This window comes from Lotus japonicus, chromosome 1 (genome assembly GCF_012489685.1).
Source record: "Lotus japonicus ecotype B-129 chromosome 1, LjGifu_v1.2".
Classification (NCBI taxonomy): Eukaryota; Viridiplantae; Streptophyta; class Magnoliopsida; order Fabales; family Fabaceae; genus Lotus; species Lotus japonicus.
The window spans coordinates 69,590,987-69,602,595 of NC_080041.1; the positions used below are offsets into that span (position 1 = coordinate 69,590,987).

The 11,609-nt window shown below is 32.6% G+C and overlaps 1 protein-coding gene and 1 long non-coding RNA gene across 2 annotated transcripts; one reads left to right on the top strand and one right to left on the bottom strand.

Annotated features, from left to right (window-relative positions):
• The first annotated feature begins 5,445 nt into the window (after positions 1 to 5,445).
• Positions 5,446 to 6,670, top strand: LOC130744114 (ribonuclease S-4-like). The gene is made up of 3 exons (XM_057596308.1): positions 5,446 to 5,530; positions 6,159 to 6,349; positions 6,449 to 6,670. The coding sequence occupies exons 1-3, from the start codon at positions 5,446 to 5,448 to the stop codon at positions 6,668 to 6,670; spliced, it is 498 nt and encodes a 165-aa protein (XP_057452291.1).
• Positions 6,671 to 8,987: 2,317 nt separating this feature from the next.
• On the bottom strand, positions 8,988 to 10,630 carry LOC130731993 (uncharacterized). The gene is made up of 5 exons (XR_009016908.1): positions 10,449 to 10,630; positions 10,292 to 10,349; positions 10,131 to 10,181; positions 9,932 to 10,030; positions 8,988 to 9,841 (listed from the first exon to the last, which is right to left on the bottom strand). It is a non-coding gene; the product is annotated as an uncharacterized LOC130731993 (long non-coding RNA).
• Between the last annotated feature and the right edge of the window lie 979 nt (positions 10,631 to 11,609).

Sequence of the window (11,609 nt, forward strand, 5' to 3'; positions counted from 1 at the left end):
GCCCATAGGATCAATAAGAGATGATAATTGCAAGTTTTATTGAGCAACTGGTGTTCATTGGATTGACTCTAAATTGGGTAATTCAAATCAAACAAATCAACGCTTTGTATTTCATTCAGTAAGGTATACTCCATTGAGATTTGAAGAAATTCATATTTATTAGCTTTTCGGTAGAGTTAGGTCCAATCCAAATCCTAGTCCTAATATGGTATCAACACATATTCCAGATTCTTTTATAGGAGACCATACTAGAAACAGAGAAACTAGAGAGATCTATTAATTATGATGTCTGCTAGGGTTCTGACTTCTAAACTTTAAGGTGACGGTTGGGGAGCATGAGCTGCCTTTGACAGAGGAAGAAGACCAGATGGCCCGAAGTATAAAGACAGGAAGAGAACCATCTGGAGGTGGTTGCACAATTGTTCCATCAATGAATCCAAGTTTGTTTTTATCATTCAAAGCCATGGCCATCGCACCACGATGAGTAGTTTTCATCAGACAGAGGCTACGAAACCAATACAAGACCAGGATGATCATAAAGATGAAGAAAGTGCAAATTATTCACAGGATCCGCAAGGGATCAAGAAGATAAAAGCTCAAAATCACTAGCAAAAAGTGGATCCAAAAGAAAACTAGCAACGCAGTGCCATAAGCGAGTATAAAGGAATCGATGACGAAACAGAAGCAACGAAGAGAAGAAGAAAATGATGAATTAGAGATAGTGCGGAATTCAATTCTTCTGATACCATATCAAATGTTCACATGAATAAGAGAAAGGGAATACAGAAATGGAGAATTCCTTATTATCATTGTTGAAACTAAAACTGTTAGTTACAACTGTATATAACTATATATAGCTAAATAGTTAAGCTAAGCTATCATATTCAGTTATAACTTCCTAACTAAATGGGTTACAACTTCCTAACCGTTACTTGAGTTTTTTGTTCCGTAGCAATTCAATGCTTGAGTTTGTCTCTGGTGAATTTACCAAGCCATCTAAAACTTAACCCTAGTATAAAAAATAAGGGTTAATCATCGTATTGGTCGTTTGAGATGGGTCCCTCCCCATAAAATATTGTGCTTATGGTTCCCACGATTGCACCATGTATGTATCTAGTCCTCGGCGGAGGGCGGAGCTCAGGCGAGCTTGATGACTGACTTCCCGGAGCTGACGTGGACTGATGACTTGATTAATGAACCAATATGTGGATTTGTTTTATTAAAATACTGAATTAAAGTTTTTACAATTTAAACCCCACAAAATCCAATTAATTATAAATCCTACCCCAAATAAAACATAAACCCCTAATCAGAATCAAAACATAAAAATCCCTAATTCATACAACCAAACCTTCAAATCCTAATTCCCCCAAATCTTGTGAACCCTAAATCAGATAGTGGCAGGAACGAGATTTGATTTAGGGTTCACAAGATTTGGGGGAATTAGGGATTTGAAGGTTTGGTTGTATGAATTAGGGATTTTGATGTTTTGATTCTGATTAGGGGTTTATGTTTGATTTGGGGTAGGATTTATAATTAATTGGAATTTGTGGGGTTTAAATTGTAAAAACTTTAGTTCAGTTTTTTTAATTATAAAAAAAATTTCACATATTGGTTCATTAATCCAGTCATCAGTCCACGTCAGCTCTGGGAAGTTAGCCATCAAGCTCGCCGGAGCTCTGCCCTCCGGTGAAGACTAGACACAAACATGGACATGGTGCAATCATGGGGACCATAAACACAATATTTTTCGGGGAGCGGGGAGAGACCAATCTCAAACGACCTTACAAAGACAAGGACCAATTTGATGATTAACCCAAAAAATAAACACTTCTTCCTCACTTGGCATGGACCTTTCTTCCCAGCAATCCAGCCCATTATAGGTCAGCTACTTCTTCAATGTCATAATTTTACAAGTTTAAATAATTTTTTCTTTTACAAGAGAAAAACATTTAAATAAGAGTTTTGATTTCATTAATTCACACCAACTTTATTTTTCATTCTAATTCCACTTATTTTCTCTTTTTATGTATTCTCTATCCTTAACTATTTTATTCTCAGTTTATGGCACAACATATTTTTGGGTTTTCATCATTTCATACTAGTCCAACCGTGAGTCTTCCTTGTCAATATCTCAAATATTCTTTTCTATCAAAGCTACATTTAGCAAGGATATATTGATTTCAAAACTAGTTGCTTAATACATTTAGAGAAATGCATATGAAAATTCCATGAAAGAAAAAAATATGAAAATACATTTAAATGTAACAATTTTGATATCATTTCACATGTACCCACTTTCTCTTTCATATCATTTCACCAATTTTTTTTCTTTTTGTGTTCATTTCCTTTTCTCATAACATCACCTAATCATATTTCTGATTTAAGAAATGATACTATTTACAAAGAAGTTTCACAAAAGATTCATACTATTTTCCTCCGTGAATGCTTGTTGCCTTCATTTTATCAACTTAAGCTTTTAGAGTTAATCAGAGAAGAATGATTGTGAACTCAGAATACAACATCAAAAGTCAGAACTTCTATATATAGGCTAAAGCAATAACTGCCACTTAACAGACAAATAATCGAACAAAACACGTGTCTTCTAACTTGTCTTGAATCTTACACGCGTCTTTCCAAATTGCAACTTCCATAACTTCCAAACCAACCTCATCGAAGGATGTACTCTTTCGATCTGAGTAGATGATAGCATATTTTCGACCTCACTTAACTTCAATAAAATTTGTCCCAAGATTCAAGTCGAATACCATGTCTAAAGTCTTTGACGTAACGTCTTCATTCGACTAAAATTTCCAAGCTAACAATGACAACATATTTTTCGGTTTTCATCATTTCATACTAGTCCAACCATGAGTCTTCCTTGTCAACATCTCAAATATTCTTTTATGCCAAAGCCACATTTAGCAAGGATAACATATATTCTTTTCAAAAATAGTTGTTTACTACATTTGGAGAAATGTATATGAAAATTCAAGGAAGAAAAAAAATTGAAAATACATTTAAATGTAACAATTTTAATATTATTTCACATGCATCCACTTTCTCTTCCATTAATTAATTAATGTTATCATTCATACTCATGATTTATTATTTTTCCAATTTAATTTAATGAACATGATGACCCATGTTTTATTTTATCAAATTAAGAGCTTGGAGCATAGACTCCAATTATTCTGACCAAGTTTCATTGGGAAAGATAAAAAAATTTGGGAGTATGAGTGGGATACACATGGGGCATGGGTCATGGGATGTGGATGATCAAGCTGCATGGGGGGAACAAAAAAAAAAGAATATAGGGCATTGGATAGAAGAAGCAGCATAAGTGTCATCAGTATTCTTCAAAGCAAGAACATTCAGCCATCAAGAATCAAAAAGTATCATCAATAATAACAGTTTGTTGTTAGAACCACTTGTGTTTGTTTATTTCTTATAATGACATAATATTTTAGTAGTTTCATGGCATGTGCGGTACACGTGCACGTGTGCCACATAGGCCAAAGCCACATTCTTTTATGCCAAAGCCACATTTAGCAAGGATAACATATATTATTTTCAAAAATAATAGTTGTTTAATATATTTGGAGAAATGTATATGAAAATTCAAGGAAGAAAAAAAATGAAAATATATTTAAATGTAACAAATTTGATATCATTTCATATGCATCTACTTTCTCTTCCATTTCATTTCAATTTTTTTTCTTTTTGTGTTTATTTTCTTTTCTCATTACATCTCCTAATCATATTTCATATTTGAAAAATGATATGTTCACACTTGACTTAATCTTGTATATAATTTTCACTTTATTTCTCTTCCTATTCATCGATATCAATCTTTCAATTCTCTCTTCTCTCTTCATATCTCTTTCTCTATCAATCAAGTCTAAGTGAAAAAGTATGAGATGTTGAATCCCTCTTCGTCTTCTCTGTTTACTCATGCTCATGGTGCCTTCCTTAGGTGCTTATGAGTATGAGTATTTTAAGCTTGCCCTCCAATGGCACCAACTTTGTGCATGGCTCAACCTTGTGATCATAGACAGACTCAAATTCCAAACACATTTACTGTTCATGGTTTATGGCCAACCAACAGGCCCATGCAGAGGAAAAGAGAGCTAGTTGCGGAGACAAAAAAAATTCTTATAGCCATGGGATTTTATTAATTAATTAATGTTATCATTCATACTCATGATTTATTATTTTTCCATTTTAATTTAATGAACATGATGACCATTGTTCTATTTTATCAGATTAAGAGCTTGGAGCATAGATTCAAATTATTTTTGCCATGTTTCATTGGGAAGGATAAAAAGTTTTGGGAGTATGAGTGGGATACACATGGGGCATGGGTCATGGGATGTGGATGATCAAGCTACATATTTTAAGCTGGCATTGGATAGAAGAAGCAGCATAAATGTCATCAGTGTTCTTCAAAGGACATTCAGCCATCAAGAACAAAAAAGAATCATAAATAATAATCGTTTGTTGTTAGAACCACTTGTGTTTGTTTATTTCTTATAATGACATATTATTTTAGTAGTTTCATGGCGTGCGCGGTACACGTGCAATGCACGTGTGACACATAGGCCAAAGCCACATTCTTTTATGCCAAAGCCACATTTAGCATGGATAACATATATTCTTTTAAAAAATAATAGTTGTTTAATATATTTGGAGAAATGTATATGAAAATTCAAGGAAGAAAAAAAAAAATGAAAATACATTTAAATGTAACAATTTTGATATCATTTCACATGCATCTACTTTCTCTTCCATTTCATTTCAACAATTTTTTCTTTTTGTGCTTATTTTCTTTTCTCATCACATCACCTAATCATATTTCTCATTTGAAAAATGATATTTTCACACTTGACTTTCTCTTGTATATAATTTTCACTTTATTTCTCTTCCTATTCATCGATATCATTCTTTCAATTCTCCCTTCTCTCTTCATATCTCTTTCTCTATCAATCAAGTCTAAGTGAAAAAGTATGAGAAGTTGAATCCCTCTTCGTCTTCTCTGTTTACTCATGCTCATGGTGCCTTCCTTAGGTGGTTATGAGTATGAGTATTTTAAGCTTGCCCTCCAATGGCCACCAACTTTGTGCATGGCTTAACCTTGTGATCATAGACAGACTCAAATTCCAAACACATTTACTGTTCATGGTTTATGGCCAACCAACAAGACCATGCAGAGGAAAAGAGAGCTAGATGCGGAGACAACAAATTTTCTTATAGCCATGTGATTTTAATAATTAATTAATGTTATCATTCATACTCATGATTTATTATTTTTCCAATTTAATTTAATGAACATGATGACCCTTGTTTTATTTTATCAGATTAAGAGCTTGGAGCATAGACTCCAATTATTCTGGCCAAGTTTCATTGGGAAGGATAAAAAGTTTTGGGAGTATGAGTGGGATACACATGGGGCATGGGTCATGGGATGTGGATGATCAAGCTGCATATTTTAAGCTGGCATTGGATAGAAGAAGCAACATAAATGCCATCAGTGTTCTTCAAAGCAAGAACATTCAGCCATCAAGAACCAAAAAGTATCATCAATAATAACAGTTTGTTGTTAGAACCACTTGTGTTTGTTTATTTCTTATAATGACATAATATTTTAGTAGTTTCATGGCATGTGCGGTACACGTGCACGTGTGCCACATAGGCCAAAGCCACATTCTTTTATGGCAAAGCCACATTTAGCAAGGATCACATATATTCTTTTCAAAAATAATAGTTGTTTAATATATTTGGAGAAATGTATATGAAAATTCAAGAAAGAAAAAAAATGAAAATATATTTAAATGTAATAAATTTGATATCATTTCACATGCATCCACTTTCTCTTCCATTTCATTTCAACAATTTTTTCTTTTTGTGTTTATTTTCTTTTCTCATCACATCACCTAATCATATTTCTCATTTGAAAAATGAAATGTTCACACTTAGACTTTCTCTTGTATATAATTTTCACTTTATTTCTCTTCCTATTCATAGATATCATTTTTTCAATTCTCCATTCTCTCTTCCTATCTCTTTCTCTATCAATCAAGTCTAAGTGAAAAAAGTATAAGAAGTCGAATCCCTCTTCGTCTTTTCTGTTTACTCATGCTCATGGGTGCCTTCCTTAGGTGCTTATGAGTATGAGTATTTTAAGTTTGCCCTCCAATGGCCACCAACGTTGTGCATGGCTCAACCTAGTGATCATAGAATGACTCCAATTCCCAACACATTTATTGTTCATGGTTTATGGCCAACCAACAGGACCATACAGAAGGAAAAGGGAGCTAGATGCGAAGACAACGAATTTTCTTATAGCCAGGTGAGTTTATTAATTAATTAATGTTATCATTATACTCATGATTTATTAATTATCCAATTTAATTTAATGAACATGATGACACTTGTTTTATTTAATCAGATTAAGAGTTTGGAGCATAGACTCCAATTATTCTGGCCAATTTTCATTGGGAAGCATAAAAAGTTTTGGGAGTATGAGTGGGATACATATGAGGCTTGGGATGTGGATGATCAAGCTGCATATTTTATGCTGGCATTGGATAGAAGAAGAAGCATAAATGTCATCAGTGTTCTTCAAAGCAAGAACATTCAGCCATCAAGAACCAAAAAGTATCATCAATAATAACAGTTTGTTGTTAGAACCACTTGTGTTTGTTTATTTCTTATAATGACATAATATTTTAGTAGTTTCATGGCGTGTGTGGTACACGTGCAGTGCACCTGTGACACACATGCCAAAATTCAATTACACCATGCAACGAGGTACCTAGATGTCAAGATAATAAATAATAAGTTTATTAATTTTCAGCAATTCGTTGCTTTTATCATTAATTTATTAATCCAATTTAATGAAAATGATTTTTTACTATCAGCTTGCTATATCGACTCCACACATTTTGGACAAGTTTCGCTAAGCATAACAAATATTTTTGGAAGGATGAATGAGATACACACATGGAGCAAATTTTGTGGATGACCAAGCTATAGAATTCTTCAAAACAAGAACATTCACCCATCTCGAACTAAAAAATATCATCTACAAGACATTGCAAGTGTGATAACATCAGTGTTCAAGACAAAGACAAACGTTGTTATTGAGTTGAGTTGCTGAAATTCAAAGAAGGGTACTACAATCTCTTACTTGCAAGAAGTTAGTTTATACTTAGAGTTAAAAAATCCCAACAATGTCACATATCATGTCCTCGTGGTGATTGGTTAAATTGTAACCATCAACTTGTAATGATCCCGGAATGGAATAATATGGTGGATTATGATGTTTGATAACTTAAAAAATATATAATAAATTAAATTAGTTGGTTTCATTATCATATCAAATTGTGTTGTTCGTAATTGTTTGTTTATATGTTTATAGTATTTGTTAGCTTCAACAAAATATAAATTTCATAAATTATAAGAGGAATAACTAGTTATTCTATTGTACGATGTAATTATCATCAACATAAGATTTTTATTCTCTCTTCTTTTTCTACATATCTCTCTATTTGGTGTTTGATGTGGATGGTTAATTATAGCTGATTCATTTCCAATTCTAATTAATTAAATTACTCCATTAGCATTTGAGACTAAAGAATGTGACTATTAATATATATATATATATATATATATATATATTTTGCAAAATTACTTTTCAAATTCAATCACTTGCATCACAAACACAACTATAGCTATCTTTAACTCACAATTGCAAATTCATGAAGTTGCTAATCCCTTTTCTTCTTCTTTGTTTTTACATGCTCATGGTGCCTTCCTTAGGTGCATGCTTATTTCAAGCTTTCCCTGCAATGACCACCCATTGTGTGCAAGGCACAACCTTGTGGCAAAAAAGTTCAAATTTCAAACACATTTACTCTTCATGGTTTATGGCCAACCAACAGGACCATGCAGGAAGATGTACCAAGATGCGAAGACAAAAAAAATTGTTTGAGTAATTACTTTTATCATTCATGATTTATTAATTATCCAATTTAATGAACATGACCCTTCTCTTATTTTATTAGCTCTCGAGCTTGGAGGATAGACTACACTTATTCTAGCAAAGTTTCGTAAAAAAGGATAAAGAGTTTTGGAGGGATGAGTGGGATCCACATGGGGCATGCTATGTGGATGATCAAGCTGCATATTTCAAGATGACATTGGATAGAAGAAGCAGCATAAATGCCATTAGTGTTCTTCAAAACAAGAACACTCTCCCATCTCGAACTAAAAGATATCATCTACAAGACACTGCAAGTGTGATAACATCAGTGTTCAAGACAAAGATAAAGGTTGCTAACATCAATATTAAAGAAGGGTACTTCAATCTCTTAGTTGCAAGAAGTTAGATTATGCTTAGAGTCTAAGAAGCCCAAATATTTCATATCATGTCCTCATGGTGATTGGACAAATTGGGGCCATCAACTTGTAATGATCCCACAATGAAATGATGTGGTGGATCAGAATGTTTGATAACTTACAAAAATATATAAAAAATAAAATTAGCGGATTTCATTATCGTATCAAATTGTGTTGTTTGTAATTGTTTGTTTATATGTTTTCCAACAATTAATTTAATTTTATAGTATTTTTTAGTTACAACAAAATTGAAATTTCATAAGTTAAAAGAGAAATGGTTAGCTAGCCTATTACACAATTTAATTATCATCAACTTATTTAGTGTTTGGTGTGGATGGTTAATTAGCTGAGTCATTCCCAATTCTAGTTAAACTAGACTAAGCCCCGCGCGATGCGCGGCTGAGAGAATGATTTTTTTAAATATATTGCGATTGTTATTAACGAAATAATAAAAACACTTCTTCAACTGTGCAAGCTAGAGTCTTAATAATAATTTTTCATGAATTTTAAAGGCAATGTAAACATATGTGACTATTTACATGCTCACTCCATTTCTTTTTAATTTAAATATGCTCCAGCTAAAAATATTTTAATTGCTTTGGTCAATTCTTTTTAACTTGATTGCCATTGGTGAGAGGCTATTGGAACATAAATAGTGGCATACAAGTCTTATTTGATCATTGATTGATAAATTTAATATTACATTAAATATAATTTTGATTGATATTTACTTCAGTTACGTTGAGGAAAACCGTTTCTTTGTTATGATTTTAAAGCCTATTTTGATTTCAATTAATAGTTTTGGAATCAAAACTGATTTGCTTAGTCTCTGAGCAGTTTCAGTTTCATAGGACAATGATTGGTCCATATAGATGTCTTTCCAAAATCAGTTTGACTGTAAGCAAATATTCATACATTATAACAATCTACGGCAAAATGCACCTAGTGCAAGTAAAAAAGAAAATAGTAATGAATTTAAGAAATGATTATGTATGTTCCAATAAGACATGTCTTATGATCTATAAGTTTGTATACTAAGATGTTTCCTCGTATCCTCAAATACACTTTCTTGAGTTGCATCACCACTTATCATCCTTTCATTGATATTCAACTTTGAACTAATCTACTACAATAAGAGCTTATGTTTCTTTCTCAGCAGTCTCTTTTTCACTAAGAGGTCTTAGTAAATTCTCTTATATGCAGTTCTCTGATTTGCTTTTAATGTCAAAAGTACAATCAAGTTCCACAGTTCAATATATGTCAGCCATGTATGTGTATCCACACAGTCACATAGCCTTGAATCCAAATATAAATAGTCTCTTTTACTAACCTTCTATTTTATCAAAGTAACACTTCCTTAAAAACTTGTATTTTCTTCAACTCTTTCTATTCTTCTTGAAACTGTTCTGGATCAGGCATCTTCTTGCTACAAGTGAAATACCTGTGAAATTGAACAACAAAAAACTCAGTTGTGAAGAATGAACATGAAAATGGGACTGATTTGTTTAGATGTTTGGGAAAGTCCTTGTACCCTGCATATGAGTAAATTCAAAGCTTAAGACCTTGTGGAAATAATCTGTAAAAGCTTTGATGCTAGAAGGAAATGTGGATTTCTTTGTCACCAATTACCCTACAACAATGTTTGGAAGAAAAACTTAACTCAATGCAAGAGCTTTAAGGTCTCCAAGAAGAAAATGGAATAAATCGTATAAAAATCATATAACACATACCTTATCAACCTGATTCATTGCAGCCCAACAATCATCTGAACAAATAGAAAACTGCAAATGAAGGTTTATATAATGTGTGAAGTCATTTCATTTTGCAAAGTATTAAAGGGAAATAAAATGTAATACAAGTAAGAAACTTCAAAAATAAGTGTTTTTGGGACCTATGTTGACATATTTGTACATGAACTTGTAAAGGTCAGTAGAAAACCAAGGCATCATCTGTAAATAGACACAAAAAATTCACAATCAGATTGAACTCTTAGTTAAGGGGATGGAAATCAAACACCTATCGCATAGAAGTTGTGCCAAGGCCATTACCAAAGAGTCTTCTTCTGAGTATTTTTCTTTCTTTCTGTAGATGCATGCTATTAAATGAAAGAAATCATTGGTTTTCAATCTGCATACATCTATCCTATAACGGGCAAAATAAATCCTGATGCCCACCACTGCAAAATAGTAACGTAAAATGATGTTCAAGTTAGAGAGGCCTAAGAGTTAGAGCATGACACCTCACTGTAAAAGTTGACATGTCAAGTTTGTGTGAGAATAAAAAGAATGAGATGGCAACGTGACAACGCGCGCTTCAGGATTTATATATTATAATAGATTATTCTAATTAAATTACTCTATCATCATTTGAGACTAAAGAATGTGACTATTACATACGTTGCAAAAGTACTCTTCAAATTCAATCACATGCATCACAAACACATATATAGTGAGGAAACTCACATTGAAGTTGCTAATCCTATTTCATCTCTGTTTTCACATGTTCATAGTTCCTTCCTTAGGTGCTTATGAGTATGATTATATCAAGCCTTTCCCTGCAATGGCCACCCACTGTGTGCAGGCACAACCTTGCAAGTGGTGGATGTGTGATTACTTGTAATGATCCTATAATGATGTGGTGGATGTGTGATTACTTTAAAATAAATTCACTTTTTTCAGTGTTTTCTAATTAAAATAATAACTGTTTATTAATGTTAAAATCACTTGTGTTTGCTTGGTTTCTTATAATGACATAATATTTTTGTAGTTTCATGGTGCGTGCAATGCATGTGTGAAACACAGACCAATGTTTCAATTACACCTTGCAACGAGGTACTTAGATGCCAAGATAACAATTTTTTTTGAACAATTTCATTTCACATCCTTGTGATTGCACAAATTGTGAAAAATAACTTGTAATTCTCCCATGTGGTGGATGTGTTATTACGTTAAAATAAACTCACTACTTTCCATTATTGTTAATTAGAATAATAGCAGTATTTTGTTGTTAAAATCACTTGTGTTTGCTTGTTTCTTATAGGGACATAACATTTTAGTAGTGTCATGGCCCATGCGGTGCATGTACAATACACGTGTGACACACGGGCCAATATTTCTAATGATACAAACTAAATAAAATATTTATAAGAGTATCAATAATTATAAGAAATAACATAACATAATATTACAAGAAAAATAACCTAATCACGG